At 37.9% G+C, this 18,318-nt stretch overlaps 1 protein-coding gene across 1 annotated transcript; it reads right to left on the bottom strand.

Annotated features, from left to right (window-relative positions):
• Positions 1–9,464: 9,464 nt before the first annotated feature.
• Positions 9,465–17,350, bottom strand: LOC140231087 (uncharacterized). Its single transcript, XM_072311238.1, has 7 exons — positions 17,337–17,350; positions 15,485–16,458; positions 14,701–14,839; positions 13,691–13,858; positions 10,796–10,944; positions 10,467–10,558; positions 9,465–9,686 (listed from the first exon to the last, which is right to left on the bottom strand). Exons 1-7 carry the CDS (start codon positions 17,348–17,350, stop codon positions 9,465–9,467), a joined length of 1,758 nt encoding a protein of 585 aa, XP_072167339.1.
• Between the last annotated feature and the right edge of the window lie 968 nt (positions 17,351–18,318).

Genomic DNA, 18,318 nt, shown 5'->3' with positions numbered 1-18,318 from the left:
TTTCTTCTTTAAAGTCAATCACTACTGATCGAATTACATCATATAATATGGCACGTTTCACTGGTAGTTTAGGAAAAGGGAGCTAATTCAATGCAAGATACAATGATATGTGCTACCATTGATTTTAGAGACGTCATTGTGGTGTGGTGCTGGTGGTGGTAAGGGAATCATTGCTTTTAAATTAATGAGACAATCCTTGGAACTTTGCATCAAGAATATAATGCATGTTCGTGCGGCGTTTTTTTTTTTTTAATCCTGACGTGGACATTATTTTTCTTTATCTTGTTTTTAATTCAAGAATGTTATATCTGAATATGTACGGTTTCAATGCATCTTGTTTACCATCTTCTCTGACATTAAATTGATGGTTTTTAAATTTGACATTGTCAGTCTATTTGTCTGTTTATGCTCATAAAACACTGCTATAACAACTAAAACATTTGTTTCACTTGTCACACGCAATGCTATGGATTGCAGTTGTGCATGCAGTTTTCCTTTTGCCACCTCTCGTTTTTCTCTCCCCTTTTCCCTCACTTTGGTTTTGTTATACTGCAGATGGGAATGATTACAATAACATAACCCAACTTGAAGTAGGAATGAGAACTGAATAAATTAACTCTAGGCCAGGTGTATATAGCGTCTCGCTCATCTCTTTGAAATTTCAGGTTGTCATTGTTCTATCAACGGAGTTGAAGACAGGCTTTATGTTGCTATAGAGGTATCTAGCTCCACATGAATGGAATGCATACGCTGTTTAGTATTAGTAATGAACTTTTTCATGTCCATCCCTGCCAAGAAAAGTGTGTTTGACGGGGTTCTGTGTCATTGTGCCTATGAGAAAGCAAAGTTTTATTTTCGCCATGGCTGTTTCTCTATGCGTAGCCGTGAGTGATGGATGTTGTTGGCATCTAGCTGGGCAGTAAAAAACCGAGTATCATGCTATAATACCCCCCCCCCCCCCGTTAGGTTCTAAGCGTTCAATGTGATATATATTTCTTCTTCATTATGTCAATCACTGCTGATGGAATTACAGAATTATGCTATGACACGTTTCACTCAAAGCTTAAAAAGCAAAGTTTATGCACTATACAAGTAATGGTGCGTGAATCCTATAGACCATTGATTTTAGATGAGAAATTATGATATGCCTATAGTAGGGATGTCATTGATTGGGAATTAATGACACGATTAAGCATTTTCATAATCCTTATCCTTCACTCTAACCTCCGTGAAAATATCATATTTGAATTCAACCAATAAGATGGTAAAAAATGCATGCATTCATGTTTTATCAATATACAATGTATGGACTTTCCAAACATTCAACAGCGATTATCTCAAAATGAACATTGTGTGGGTTAGCACTATATTGCATCGACCCCTTCAATTGTCTATCAAGTTCATGTCGATGTTTTCTAATTTGATGACGTCATCATACTAGAAGTTGTGATTAAAGGCAAGGTATCAAAATCAGCGAAGATTACTAATCGCTGCCTCATGTTCCTGTGTTTGATCGTCCAGTCAATACCAAACTGACGACATACGTTGAATATGTTATACTTTGAACAATTGTCTATCAAGTCCATGTCGATGTTTTCTAATTTGATGACGTCATCATACTAGAAGTTGTGATTAAAGGCAAGATATCAAAATCAGCGAAGATTATGTGTTATGTCTATGGGGGGATTTTTTTTTTAACCATGCATAGACGATAACGCTCAAGCACTTTTACCTCACTTGATTTTGCTTCATTTCCTCTGAAACTTAAGTATGTTGTAGCTGAGACAATAAGCTGCAGTAATCATACATTTTATTTTTTTTCAAATCTTCTCATCAGGTTGACAATTTTGCAGCTTAAAACTGAAAATGAGAATGGAAGGTGGACGAAACGATTCCTGATTCATCTTTCACATACATAAGTTTACGTTCCTCATATTTTCTCGTCGAGACGTATGGCCGAGTGGTTAAAGGCGACGTCTCAGAGACGTGAGGTTGCACACATTCATTCATTCATTCATTTTCATTTTCATTTCATTTATTTCATTCCTTCTTTCTTTTTCGTCAAACATAACACGAAATGTATCAGAAGATATAACATAGGCATGTATTCGACTTTACATGGTAGATAATGGTTAACAAATACGAAATTATACATGCATACCGGCAAAATACAAAGTTATGTTTGGAGGATAAAAAAAAAAGAAAGAACTGAGAGGTTCACTGAAAAGCATGCTTGTAAATTGTGAACCACTCAAAAGGATTCTTGTGAATACATTAAACTTTTTTTTTTTTTTTTTTTTTTTACAAAGACAGGAGAGAACAAGACAGTAGAAACACAACGACATTACATGACTTTACAGTAGGGTATACCATGACACATGCGGGTTCGAACCCCACAAGATCACGAAACAAAATACTTAGCCATTTTACTTTTTTTTTTCTTCAGTGGTGTATTACATATTCGTCCATGTAGAAATCACGTTCGTATAGAAACGCACCTATACACACACACACACACAATATCCCTCTTTCTTGTGTTGGAGACCACATTGCTTCGATTGCTGCAAAATTTTGCAGGCTGACTTTATCAAACCGATTATAGTATAAGTAATGACGACTACGGAGGTGTTGTACTTTGAACAATTGTCTTTCAAGACCATGTCATTGTTTTGTACTTTGATGACGTCATCACACTGAAAATTGTGATTAGAGGTAAAGACGCAAAATCGGACAAGTTTACGTGTTATGTCTATGGGAGGTGATTTTTCTTTTAAACCATGCATTGACTTGACAACGTTTAAGCACCTTTATCTCAGCTGATTTTGCTTCGTTTCCTCTGAAACTAAAGTATGTTGTAGCTGAGACAATAAGCTGCAGTAATCATGCATTTTATTCTTTGAAATCTCCTCATCAGGTTGACAATTTTGCAGTTTAAAACTGAAAATGAGAATGGAATGTGGACGAAACGATTCCTGATTCATCTTTCACACACATAAGTTTACGTTCGTCATATTTTCTCGTCGAGACGTATGGCCGAGTGATTAAAGGCGACGTCTCAGAGAAGTGAGGTTGCATACGTGCGGGTTCGAACCCCACAAGATCACGAAACAAAATACTTTGCTATTTTACTTTTTTTTCTTCAATGGTGTATTACATATTCGTCCATGTAGAAGTCAAGTTCGTATATAAACGCACCTATACACACACACACACACACACACACACACACAATATCCCTCTTTTTTGTGTTGGAGACCACATTGCTTCGACTGCTGCAAACTTTTGCAGGCTGACTTTGTCAAACCGATCATAGTATGTAATGACGACGACGGAGGTGTTGTACTTTGAAAAATTGTCTTTCAAGACCATGTCAATAAGCCAGTTCGGGGTTAGCTCATGGGCACATGGGTACAAATGACCTTTCTTCTTTCTCAGTTGATTAGGCACTCCACTAGTTTCAAGCGACAGAAGGCATGAGCTTGCCCAACGTAACAATTTATGGAATTCATCAGTCATGTTCAAACAAAGGATGAACTTGCATAGACCAGGTGACCAGAATGATCCTTCCATTGACATTTTGGAAAGCATCCATTTCATTATTTTGCATTGAATGTATTAACAATCTCTTTCTATTGATATTGTCAGACACCGCTTTTGCTGTCATGTGGATGTGCTGGCAAGCACCACTTATAGGGATCAGTTGAATAATCATTACATTACAGATGCTTATCTCAGTGAATTTAAAAACCACCATGCTCTGCTGGTACAGATGACCTTTTTTCTGCTCATGCTCAAAGTGGAACCCCGAACTGGCTTATTGTTTCGTACTTTGATGACGTCATCACACTGAAAATTGTGATTAAAGGCAAGGTATCAAAACCAGCCGATTATAGGTTTTATGTCTACGGCACGTATTTTTCCCAAGTCGCCAGAAATGGCATAGCGACATCAGTCGTTACAAGGCCGCATTTCCGTCTAGCAATGCAATACATGTTCACGCGGCCCCGTTTGTTGAGTGGGCATTGACTTTTTCCCCCTGTAATATCTATACATTTTTTTTTTGCCTAACCATTTCCGTGGATGTCCCGTGGCCGAGTGGTTAGAGAAACGGATTTGCATGCACGCTGAATAATTTCAAGGTGCCTATATCACATTCTTTTCTTTGTCGATCACGGATGACCGACATCTGATGACCCCAAGCGTATCACCTAACTCGTCCTTAGTGTGACGAGTTTCATATCTCGTTTTTTATTCTTCTTTCTTTCTGGACAATTTTGTGTCGTCAATATCTCAAGAATGACATTACGAAATAACATGACATTTTCAGTCAACATGTCTCATGACAAAATCTAGCCACAATAAGGTTTTCATGACACTTACATATCTATGACGTCATCTAGGCGCCATTTTGTGATTTTCGGACCTTGTCACATGATCGATCATAACTTCATAACTAGATGTCATTTCTGTATCATTTTCGGTGGACATGAAGTTCAGGTCACGCTCTATCTTACTTTTTAACGCTAGTTACACAGGTCATCATTACGCGCGCGTAAGCGCGCGTCAAAATTTTAAAAGGCTCAAAACGACTTCCCAATGGGAAATCTCGAAGTTTCAGACAATTTTAAGCGTTTCAAACATTTTCTCGCGTGCGCGTCCGTCCGCGCAATTTCGCGCGCAGAGCCCGTAAGCAACATGAAAATGCAATTTTTTTGACTGATTTGGATTCCTGATACTTTGAGTAATAATATCCATTGATTTCCGATCGATTACGACCTATAACAAAGGAATGCACTGGCGTCAAAGTTGAAATTCCGCGTGCGCGTCTTTCTGCAAATATAGTGAAAAAACATGTCTTTGTTTATTTCGCCATAGCTCTTTAAATCGTCCGTTGACCCTATATTTCTATTGCATATTACAAAAGTATATGAATTGTAAGTAACATTCCAAGTATCAGTATTGCCAGGAATACGCGATGACGTCATCATATCGTCATTTTAAATCAAAAAAGTGGAATTGATTTTTTTGAGGTACTGTTTCTGACATTCATTTGCTCGTATCTCTGTTGTTTAAGCTCAATATTACCCCAAATTCAGATATGTTGCACTTTGAACATTTGCCTTTCAAGGCCATGTGATGGTTTTGAAATATGATGACATCATCATACTAGAAATTGTGATTAAAGGTAAAGACTCAAAATCAGACAAGTTTACGTGTTATGTCTATGGGAGGTGATTTTTTTTTAAACCATGCATTGACTTGACAACGTTTAAGCACCTTTACCTCATCTGATTTTACTCCATTTCCTCTGAAACATAAATATGTTGTAGCTGAGACAACAAGCTTTAGTAATCATGCATTTTATGTTTTCAAATCTCCTCATCAGGTTGACAATTTTGCAATTTAAAACTGAAAATGAGAATGCAATCTGTACGGAACGATTCCCAATTTTTCTTTGCAACTGTATATTGATCGAATCCACGCTGCCACTTGTGGGAAGTTGAATAGCGCCATCACAAGTCAACACTGTCACGATAGTATTTAGATTTAAGTTTCGCACTCGATCTTCAGGACAGCCATGTGGCATAATCGGTTAGCGCGCTGGTTGTTCATAACGCCATACCGGAAGGCGAGAGGTTCGACTCCCGCAGGACTTTTATCCGTTCTTTCTTTTTTTTCTCTTTTTTTTTCGGCAGTTCAGCTTTACTCCGATGTCATTTATCGTATTACTTTATCAAGTGTACGTAACCCGTGAACACGGCTGCTCTATTTCCCTTGTTTTGTATTGGAGTTTGGAGATTGGGTTTGCTTCATTAATTTTGTCACACATAATGTTGTAAATTGCCCCTTGTTACAGTGTCCCGCTTGCCACCTTTCGTTTGCTCTTTCCTTTTCTCTTCATTGGTTATTGTTATACTGTAACAGGATAGGTAGGAACATGTATGTTTAAATAACTTGCAGGAATGGGAGCTGAATTGATTAACTCTAGTCCAGGTGTATGGCGTCTCGCTCATCTCTTTGAAATTCCAGGTTGTTATTGTTTGACCCAATAACGAAGTTGTAGACAGGTTATATGTTGTTATAGAGGTATCTTGTGCCACATGAATGGAAAGCATCACTGTTTAGTAGTAGTAATGAACTTGTTCATGTTGTATATGGTATAAATATTTAAGATAAATATATATATATATATATATATATATATATATAAATAAAAAAAGATTAAAGATAAATTTCACATCCAATCTTCGGTACAGCCGTGTGGCTTTATAGTCACTTAGCGCGCTGCATGGTCATTATGCACTACCTTAGGACGAGATGTTCGAGACCCGCAGGACGCTATCATTTTTTTCTCTCTCTTTCTTTGTGTTTCTTTTGGCAGTTCAGCTTTATTCCGATCGATGTCATTTATCGTATTATCTTATCAATTATACTACCCCACGACACACAGTCGCTCAAGTTCCTTTTTTTTTTTGTCGGAGGCTCTAGGTTGGATTTGCTTCATTTATCATACGTATTGTTTAAATTGCCCTTGGTACAGTGCCCCGCTTGCCACCTTTCCTTTTCCCTTTCCTTTTCTCTACGTTTGTTCCTGTTATATTGTCACAAGACAGGTCGGAAAATAATTTGCATAACTCAACTGGAGCAGGAATGGCAACTGAATGAATTAACTCTAGGCCAGGTGTATGGCGTCTCGCTCATCTCTTTGAAATTCCAGGATGTTATTGTTTGACGCAATAACGGAGTTGTAGACAGGTTTTATGTTGCTATAGAGGTATCTTGTGCCACATGAGTAGAAGGCATCACTGTTCAGTAGTAGTAATGAACTTTTTCATGTCCCTCCATGTCAATTATAGTGTGGTTTAAAGGGGTTGTGTGTCTATCTGCCAAAGAAAAGGAATAACTTATTTTCGTCATGGCTGTTTCTCTATACGTAGCCGTAGGTAATGAGTGTTGTTGGTATCTGAGCAGTGAAGAACAGAGCATCAGGCTAAAATCCCCCTTAGTTATACGCGCTAAGCGTTCAATTTGATATATCTTTCTTTATGAAGTCAATCCCTGCTAATGGAGTTACAGAATTATGTTATGACACGTTTCACTGAAAGTTTGTAAAGCAAAGTTTATGGACAAGGCAAGCAATTGTACATGAATATACCTACCATTGATTTCAGAGGGAAATTATGGTATGCATAAATGTAAGGGTATCATTGCTTTGGAATTGCTGAGACAATAATGCTTGTGTCGGTCACGGGTGATCGTCATGATTCATCTTTCACGTAGAAGCTTGCGTTCCACACTCTTGGTTCAAGAAGACTTACCATCATACTTCAAATTGTTATTAAAGGTAAAGACTCAAAATCAGACAAGTTTACGTGTTATCTCTATGGGAGGTGATTTTTTTTTTTTTATGTGCATTAACTTGACAACGTTTAAGCACCTTTATCTCAGATGATTTTGCTCCATTTCCTCTGTAACTTAAGTGTGTGGTAACTGAGACAATAAGCTGCAGTAATCATGCATGTTATTCTTTGAAATCTCCTTATTAGTTTGACAATTTTGCAGTTTAAAACTGAAAATGAGAATGGAATGTGGACAAAACGATTCCTGATTCATCTTTCACATACATAAGTTTACGTTCCTCTTTTTTTTCTCGTCGAGACGTATGGCCGAGTGGTTAAAGGCGACGTCTCAGAGACGTGAGGTTGCACACGTGCGGGTTCGAACCCCACAAGATCACGAAACAAATTACTTAGCTATTTTACTTTTTTTTTCTTCAATTTTGTATTACATATATCGTCCATGTAGAAATCACATTCGTATATAAACGCACCTATACACACACACAGACACACACACACACACCATATCCCTCTTTTTTGTGTTGGAGACCATATTGCTTCGACTGCTGCAAAATTTTGCAGGCTGACTTTGTCAAACTGATCATAATATGTAATGACGACGACGAAGGTGTTGTACTTTGAACAATTGTCTTTCAAGACCACATCATTGTTTTGTACTTTGATGACGTCATCACACTGAAAATTGTGATTAAAGGCAAGGTATCAAAACCAGCCGATTATAGGTTTTATGTTTACGACACGTATTTTTCCCAAGTTGCCAGAAATGGCATAGCGACATCAGTAGTTACAAGGCCGCATTTCCGTCTAGCAATGCAATACATGTTCACGCGGCCACGTTGGTTGAGTGGGCATTGACTTTTCTCCCTGTAATATCTATACATTTCTTTTTTGCCTTACCATTTCCGTGGATGTCCCGTGGCCGAGAGGTTAGGGAAACGGTTTTGCATGCAAACTCAATTATAACTTCAAGGTGTCTATATCACATTCTTTTCTTTGTCGATCACAGATGACCGACATCTGATAACCCCAAGCGTATCACCTAACTCGTCAGTCTGACGAGTTTCATATCTCGTTTTCTTTGTGCTACCACGATTTAAGCGATATTCATCCCACACTATGTTTGTACACTTCATCATTTCGTTGATGCTGCTCCCCAAGAGAAACACAGAAAGAGAATCACATTAAAAATCAAAATAAAGAGACAAGTATTCTTTTCATTCATTCTTTCATTCATGTTTTCCCATCTCCAACAAAACTTGTACATTTTTTTTTTGTACGGAAAAGAAGTGCATATATTGACGTTACAGTGTACAATAAACCCAATTTATAAGTATTCATTTAACAAGGAAGGTGAAAGGAAAAACAACAAAAAATGAGAATATATAAATGCATTCCCCAAATATGATAAAACAATCCTTGCTTTTCATAAACATAAAAACGGAATGGCAAAACCGAATTACACGAACTGACAATTGGAACCTAATTAGCCATACACAAACAACCGCACAAATCTCAACACTAAGACGCTGTTATGCAGAAAAGAAAGTACGAAAGAAGAGAAAGAAGAAGAGGAGGAGGAGAGAAGAAGAAGAAGCTGATAACATGGCGTGAAGATAAGAAGGTCGATGGCGAAGACAAAAATGATGATATGAGCTGCCTAAGAAATGCTTGACGTTAATTAAAAGAAGATTAAAGATTATGATCAAAATTTTGTGCAACCAATGATAAATCAGAATCTATTTATGATGTAAATACATAAGATATATATTTTTTTATGATAAGGTTCATAAGAATTTTTGTAAATGTAGGCCCTAAATAAACAGTTTCTTAGGATTAATTTTGAAAAATTTAGACTTGGGTCAGCTATTTAACTACCACAGAGGCTACATACATAAAAAAAGAAACTATCACAGAGGCTATTTCAGAATTTGGGTCCAAGAAATGTAACTGTAGATTGAGAATATAGTCCTAGCCTCCTAGGTAGGGCAAGTGAAATTCATTACAGTGACGAGTTAATCGGGTACTCAAGTATCTGTGAAAAGAATTGTTTTTCACACACTCACGTGCCAGCGTGTGCGTGTGTGTGTGTTCGCTCGTTCACATTCATCGCAAACTATGTGCCAGCATTATTTGGAAGAAGGAAAAGGATCGCAACTTCCTTGGGACCTTGTATTGCAAAGGCGTGGCGTTGGTGTTCTGCAGTACGTGTTCTCGGAGCGCCTCGAATCCCCCAGATGTGACGGAGTGTACCCTCGGATGAGATATGCTCCCTTCGCGACGAAGGCGGTCGTAGTCACCGTTACGAAGACGCAACTCCTCGTCGACCTGGCAAGGAAAAAGGGAATTTCCCCGAATAGATGTTCTTGCTCAAAACTGTGGGTAAGCCCACATAGCGTTTGATACACCGTCACCTCAAAGTTTTATGACCTTTTGATCAATGTACCAAAACACCGATATGATACACTGGCATCTAGCATTGATTGCCTCCGTCATGATTGAATTATCAACGTAACATTGCACTCATAGTTGCCCAGTGCACTGTTTTCTGAAATGAGTATGGAACAGACCGGTCAGTTTCCAGGGGTAAATAAAATAATACCCTATATATATATATATATATATATATATATATATATATATATATATATATACATACATACATACATACATACATTGTACAATGGGAGCAAAGCAAGGTAGAAAATGATCTTTCAGCATCAATTACAACAACAACAATAACCATAAGAACAACAACAACAAATGTCTTCTTGTGAAAAGAGTAAGAAATGTTCACGCAATATCAATAAAAAAAAAACACCTTCAACTGACTTAGCTGGGCATGCTAAATAACAATACTCAATGATATGATAATGATTCCTTGAAATCTAGAGTAAAAGAAAATTAGTCGCGTTATTCGTGCAAAAGAATACAAAATGATAATTGATCTACTGTACTTCTGATTACTCAAAGTTTCCCAATTACACTTCCATTGCCAAGCAAAAAAAAAAATAGGAAAAAAAGAACAAAAAACAAAGCAACCCCTAAAAAAGAACTTTACAAACAAGCATACAAACGAACAAACAAACAATTAAAGAAAAATCTCACCGCTTTTTTCTCTTCATCCGTCAGTGATTTTTGAGATGGCGCTAGCTCCAGAAAGACATAATAGTAGGGTGAGTCTTCGTTCGGTTCGTACTCTGCAGTAATACACAATCAGTACAGCACAGGATTGATGCATGGTGACTAACACAATAAGACTCGAAAACAACTGCAACATATATAATGGCAATATCCCACATACATGTACAACAGTCCTTGTGAGATTGTTCAAATATCATACATGTTATCAGGACATAGGCTTCCATGACATATCTGTTGACGTCAATGTCAATGCATTATTAGCTTGATCGCGGCAGCCAGTAGCACGCGGTTACCTGAAGAATCTTCCGGAACAAGTGAACTCTCGGCTACGGTATACTCCGTTAGACTGACACCGGGCCAGCGGGCCACTGCTGCTTTCATTGCCTCATTGACCACGTTCGTGTTCAGCTTCTCGTAACACAGGTTGAGAATCTGGCCAAGTCTGCAATCGGGAAACATTGGAAAACGAATGGAAAGGGGTCATATCCATGGCAACTGAGAATTAAATCGATCCCTACAAATAAGATTCGGAAGCCCCACACACCCTTTGCATGGCACCCCTGGTTCCCTGTGCTAATGGGTTAAATAAAAACAAAACCGAGAACAAAACAAATGCGCACGCAGTCCAGACAAAGGAGGACTGCATCCATGAGCACTTGAGATGCCCCCCAATACAAACATTACTCAGGTGGCGTTCCCGATTTGTCGGGAAAGTGGTATATTTTCAGGCTTTGCTTCGGGGGAAAAAATTCCGAAAATTCCTTGAAATAGGGGTTATTTCACTTTTTTCCCCAGAAATATTTCTTATCATAGAGAGATAGTTTTGAATCTTTCCTACACAATAATGAAATAGGATCCCGAAAAAAAAAATCAGGGTGCGTTAAATATTACAATAATAATAATAATAATAATAATAATAATAATAATAATAACAATAATAATTGATGATAATAATAATAATGATAATAATAATAACAATAATTAATGATAATAATAACAATAATAATGATAATAATAATAATAACAACAATTAATAATAATAATAATAATGAAATAAGAGTGCATGTTTTGCGGCGAAGCATGCCAGGCTGGGCTTTTTTCGCAGGTCATCTAGGGGGCACAAGGATCGAAGTCTTTCCATTTTCTGAATGATATTGCCATTATCAAATTTGCATTTCGTAGTGTTAACAAAAGGAGTTACAAAGCATAGAAATTTGAAATTTTGAAAATAAGTCTTGATCAAATGATTCAATTTGATGTTGGACAAATCTGTCCTCCATTACTGCCTTTTAATTTTTTTTTTTGTGCAGTTAAGTCGACCTTACGTAAGTAGAATGATCATCTAAGTCAAAGGTCTTTCAAGTTCTCTTCTCTTTATGTTCTATTGATTTTAATCCCCCATTAGTCGAAGTCGGAGCAATTTCCAAATAGATTCGAATTAGGCAAGGTTGTCTGTATTTTAGTATTTCCTTTTTCTTTATAAGACGTTTCGATCTGTACAGAAATCCAACCTGGACCCTGAGCGAAGAAAAGTGCTGCGGGAATAAACAATAAGTACCTCTTTTGTGGTATATTCAGAATGAGACAGTCCCTAAATATACTCCTGTCCATGCAGGAGCTAAACTTGTGCACATTCTACCCCTCAGCACTCTTCCTTCATTTAGGGGGTAATTTTGCTAGCTTTCCTCTCAAAAACATGTGAAAGGGGACAAATATGCTGGCCTCCCTCCCAAAACCCTGAATTATGGAGAAATAATTTTGATGGCTTCTCTTCCAACTTTCAAAAGCCTGTGATAGGGAGTAAAATCTTAACCCATTTCGGTGGCGTGCGACTACCGGACCTACTTCTGGAAGGAACGGAGCCGAAATGAGCACCAAACCACTCAATGGTGAAATCCCCTTAATGCAACATTAGCAGTCATAAATGTTATGATTTAAGAGGTTTGACTAGAAGCGAATGCTATGATCTACATGTAGATGTGGAAGAAATGTACTTTTTGTATAGGGCCCCATTTCTCTCTCTCTCTCTTCTTTCGATCTTTAAAATAACAACAACAACAAATGTACTTAGAGACTGAAATATTGAATTTATCAGGCTGTGAAGACATACTTCAAACAATTTCCAGGTCTTCTCCGTATAATACCTATGGAACATATAGAATTCACGAAGGTGGTACAAATGAAACCATGGTTTAAACCATGGACAAAAACCATGGAGCGCCAAGTGTCGCATGAAATATTTCCATACGAAATCAGTCATTTCGTCGATGAAATGATTATTTTGTAACGAAATGACAAAATTTTGTAGCTAAATGAACATTTCGTCCATGAAATATATGATTTGTCGACAAAATGACCAATTTCATAACGAAATATTCTGTGCGACACTTGGCGCTCCATGGTTTTTGTCCATGGTTTAAACCATGGTTTCATTTGTACCACCTTCGTGAATTCGGGCCTATGAGACTACATATCCAGTGCGTGACGTCATCAGAAAAGAGCCTTCTGGCGGACCGTTCAGCGGGGTCTTCCGAACGCTCCCAGGACCGAGCTTTGAAGAGCGAATATGCAGTTAACTGTAGCAAAACATTTTTCTCTCTTGATATATGACTGCATACCTTCATTATGCATTGGAATTCCCATATTCTAAGTTCTATTGCAATCAAATTCCTATGAATGTCTACTTTAAAGGCGGTATCTCTGGAACAAGCATAATATGTGTGTGGTTGACCACCTGGGTGTGTGTGGGGAGAGGCGGATTGTGATGATAATCATCGTCTCTTTTTTTGTGTGCATCATCGAGGAAATCGAAGTAGTATAATCCGCTTGCAATCAGAATAGCAAAACCTTACTTATTCAGCAACTAAACTTTCATAATGTTAATTGAGAAAAAACATCATGCCTTTCGCAATAGTTTTTCAGTAATGCGGTCATGACTATTCAAGCTTACTTTTTGAACTGAAGAAAACATGAAGAGTAAGTCGAGGGTTGTAAGGTCATGATATTGCCACCTACCTAACTTTCATAATGGATATTCTACCGGAATATTCTGAAGACATGGAAGATAATAAGTGTAACTGTAATTCTTCATTGCCTTTTCACGTAGATTTCTATCTTGTTTGATTAAGTACTTTATATTCTATCTGCTGATATCTTTTTGAAAAAGAATGGAGGTTGTTTTCACAAACCTGTACTGAAACTGTAAGATAGGGCAATTCTCATGGAAACCGACAACTTGGAAGATGTCGCCCATTCGATAACGGTAGAATCCGAACCATTCGTGGGTTACAGCGACTTCGTAGCACTGTCCGACTTCTACTTCATCCATGAAATATGTTTTAGGTTGACTCTGATCCCTAAATACCAAATGAAAAGAAAAATCAAGACGTCATGGCCAATCAAAGTGTACTGTATCTTTAATTGTCAACAACTTTTATTTAGATGTGACGACAGAATCGTGGTGTACAGAAACAATAGATCTCTTGAATCCGGTAATACCAAATGAAAAGAAAAATCAAGACGTCATGGCCAATCAAAGTGTACTGTATCTTTAATTGTCAACAACTTTTATTTAGATGTGACGACAGAATCGTGGTGTACAGAAACAATAGATCTCTTGAATCCGGTACACGAAACGCTCTGGACTAATTGCTCTGAATCTTCATTAGTTAATTTGCTTATGAAGCTTTGAACGATTAATGATTTAATCATTTACGATTGACAAATTGTATCCTACCCTAACTTAGTTAGCAAAATTTCAACAAAAGGAGGAAATGTCCTAGTTATAGTTATTTCATACTTGATAGTTTTTCTCTCCGTATGTTTGTTTGTTTGTTGATTAGATATTGTTCAAACTTGTTCAAACTTTTTTTTTTTTTTTTTACTTTGTACAATAAATTGGGATAATTAGCTTCTAGCGTTTGGTTTCACTATTGATAAGATTAGAGTAGAAGTCACAGAACTTTACTTCATATAACTGCATGTGTACCACAAACCATGTTATAACTTTTTATATGTGTTTCTGATAACTATTTGAACGTATATGAATCTTTGTTACGACATTGTTTCATCGTTGTATACGCACACGCGTCCAGACATATATGAATATAATCCACCGAGAAAGACAATCAGACAGACAGAGAGAGACAGAAGACAGAATAAGAGAGAAAGAGAAATAGACAACTTTCAAGATACTGACGTGTCCTCAATTTTGATGAATTCTGTAACCACAACGGACGGAAGCGGCACGTGGCCATGTACGTTCATGGAGTTCAAACCCAGGTAGGGGCATGTAAAAACTTCTGACGAGCCAAAATATAGTGGAAGATGTTCAATTCCTGTAGACAAGACAAGCAAAGATCACAGTTATCTGTTTGTTCATTTATTTACTTATATATTTGTTTTCTTTATTTCATCCCGCGGGTTAGGCCTAATTAGTTGCACAAACCTGCTTTCCAAATGTTCCCTGCATGCAGTTTTACAATGATTTACACATCGTGAGAATACATCAAACATATCAAACATGCTTTCATGAGTGAAGTTTACTTTATACAGGAGAGTGAATCAAACATTACATGCATATAGACATGTAAGATTTGAGTATGATTTCAGAAGATAAATATAAAATATATATACAAAATATCTGCGTGCGACAGACAAACACAGAAATATCATAAAATAACAAATGGAAACCCACCAGAACAAAATGCGTAAAATTTGATTAAAAAAGCCCTAACCTAAAAGTGATTACGATTTCTGCCTCAAGGTCCTCATCACCAGTATGGTGAGAGGTGCAAAGAGGGATTGGAATTATTCCTAGGAATACCATGTCTTGACAATTTAACATCACATGTTCCACCCTTCGTGTACATACAGTGACGATTGACGTAGAAAACCACATAGCGTGTATACATAATTTAAAGTCCCGAGCACAGGGCTAAGGCAGGTTTCACAGGATAAACAGCAACAGTGATATGACTTACCTTTAGCCCATGATCTCTCTATTTGTGGCCAGATTCCAGTGTGGTCAACTGAGTGGATGACTCTCAAACGGGGCCAAACTCTTTTCATCAGACCTGAGAACCCTTTCTCAAACTCTCGGCGTAATTCAGCGGCTCTCCCGGGATCACCACCTCCCAAAGCTGCCGTCAACGAGGCACGGATATGAGAAGGAAGCTCGAGAGAGCTCGGGATGGTCCCGTGTTCAATGTCGTGGACGATGTCCGGCCAACACCGACTCAACTGTCGGAGGGCGCTCCTTAAAAGGTTCATGAAGCCCACGTGAACAACGCCAACATCTCTGTCGAGTAGCCCAAAGAGGAGGTGAATGTAATTGGCCTCATAGATCGTTTCGAGTTGGAATCCTTCCGGCGGAGAAGTGTAGCCCAGAAGAGGAGTTCTATGCTCATCCGAAAACCGCCCGATTGATTCAATGAGAGCACCACTCTTTGTTCTAGACACTCGGGGTGACACATACAAGTTTAACTGCTTTTGCAGCAGACTGACATCTGGATAATTCTCCAGTAGTGTCAGATTTAACGTTGTCCCAATCCTTTTAAACAAGTTAATCTTAGAGGTGAGTGGGATGTGCTTCGACCGTCCAGTGGTTCCGGTTGTTCGAACGAAGCTAGCAGGCGTTTTTGCAGTGAGAATATTAGTTTCGCCGTCCATCATCCTTTCCACGTACCCTCGATAGTGCTCATAGGTTGTCAACGGATGCCGTCTGCGTAAGCCATCCAGTGACTTCACCTCCTGCAGACCAAATCGCCTCCCGTACTCGGTGTTGCCGTTCTTCTTGATGATGTCGATCAACAGACGCTCTTGGTGCTCTCTGGGCTTTTGCCAGGAAGCCTTGGCTATTGGATAGTCCCTCAGATTGTGAAGGCATTTCTTGACCAGGACTAGCAACCCAAACTGGCTCACAGTTGCAAAGGTATGCCGCCTGGATGGCCGCTGACTAAGGATCCACAAGTACACAAGGCACAGCCCGAGTAATCCAAGATCCAGAATTCCTGAGACATTTATATAAAGTATTGATGATATAATTTACTGGTTCTGAAACGCATTCAGATAGGAACTATGAGACAATAACTTGGCAAAGTTTAACAACCCATGTCGATTTTAGTAGTAATCCTTAGTTTGATCTCACTGTAATCATAATTTCACATCATGTAGTACATAAATCGACAGATCCATACATAGAATTTTGGAATTTATTGTGGTCCTTGAGCAGAGAAACTAATACTCTGAAAAATATAAAACGAATTACACTGGACATTATATTCTTAGACCGTGGTATTTCCGGCAAACCTTTTTGGCTAACATTTCGCATAATTTTCATCTTAATACTCAAATGAAGTGATGTTATCATGATTATTATCTAACACAGTTCTTATGCATATTTGTCCATATTAGAACACAAATCGCATGTTCTCCTGGCTAAGGCCCATGAAAGCTGCTTTACTCATGTACATCACGAATAACGAGGCTCTCCAGGAAAAATGCATAATTCAAGTCAGTTGCTGAATAGATTTTTCAAACATTGACTCAACAATGGTGAATTATTTCTAGGCAAGGTAGGATTACTCAGCGTCTAAATCTTTATTTTACTGAGAAATGATAAGCGTGATGATAAAGGTAGCACGGTCCTTCTTGTGGGGATGCTTATGAGTGGAGCACTTTGAATGCAATATAGAGTCTCCCTTACAAAAATGTACCATGACATTTATGGTATCATTGTAAAACCGCAATCGCCGTAGTACAACCATGCTATCCATGGTATTGCTACTTGTACCACAGAAAATCATCGTGATGCCATGTTATATCTATCATTACCATGGCATGACCATGGTATTGATACTTGTACCATAAAATAACCATGAAATCTATAGTATCTCGATAGTGTTACTACAGGCGCCACAGAATAACCATGGTAATAGATGGTATGATGGTTATACCATACTAATACACTGTAGTATGTTATAACCATCATACCATAACACGACCATGGTATTACTACTATACCAATGAATAACCATGACATCTATGGCATTTCCTTGGTATTACTACAGGTACCATAGAATAACCATGGTGGTGCCATGTAATGACCACCATACCATAGCACGACCACGTTTACTACTTGCACCATAAAATAACCATGGTATCTATTGCATTTCCTCGATATAACTGCATGTATTATAAAGTAATCATGAATATACTATGTTATAGCCATTATACCATAGCACCACTGTGGTACTACTACTTGTACCATAGAATAACCATGGAGATACCATGTAATAACCATCATACCATAGTACAAGCACGGCGTCACTAATTGTATACTGCAGAATATCCATGGTTCTTATGGTATCTTCTGCATTTCTATAGGTACCCTAGAATAAACATGGTGATACCGAGGTTCAACAACAATTATCATATCAATTATGATATTCCTAGGTAAAAAAAAACACACACACACACACACACAAACACACACACACACACGTTGCATTCTCTAAGGTATCAAATAGAGTAAACTGGTCCCAGTAGATCCATTTGACCCAACTTGTTCAAATACTTGCAACTGAAAACAACTGGTTCACATCATGGATTACCATGGTATGAATTACCATACAATTAAAGATCAAAATGAATACCATTCCAGTTGAAACTAAGTGGAATGAACTGGCACACTCTGAAAAAAAAAAGAAATAAAAGGGCAATTCCAGTTGAAGTATAGGCCCTAAACTGAATATTCAGTTCTATTTGTACCAACTGGAAACCATGCCACTCAATTAGCAGATTCGCAAGTGGACTC

Source organism: Diadema setosum, chromosome 7 (assembly GCF_964275005.1).
Source record: "Diadema setosum chromosome 7, eeDiaSeto1, whole genome shotgun sequence".
NCBI lineage: Eukaryota > Metazoa > Echinodermata > Echinoidea > Diadematoida > Diadematidae > Diadema > Diadema setosum.
The sequence above is the reverse complement of the archived record's forward strand: the minus strand, read 5'-3'. Positions and strand labels throughout refer to the sequence as shown.

Coding starts and splice junctions, on each gene's coding strand:
- LOC140231087 (XM_072311238.1), bottom strand. Junction 13,859..14,700: donor TTCATCAAAATTGAGGACAC/GTCAGTATCTTG, acceptor TTTGGTATTTAG/GGATCAGAGTCAACCTAAAA. Junction 9,687..10,466: donor CGGATGAAGAGAAAAAAGCG/GTGAGATTTTTC, acceptor TTTCCTTGCCAG/GTCGACGAGGAGTTGCGTCT.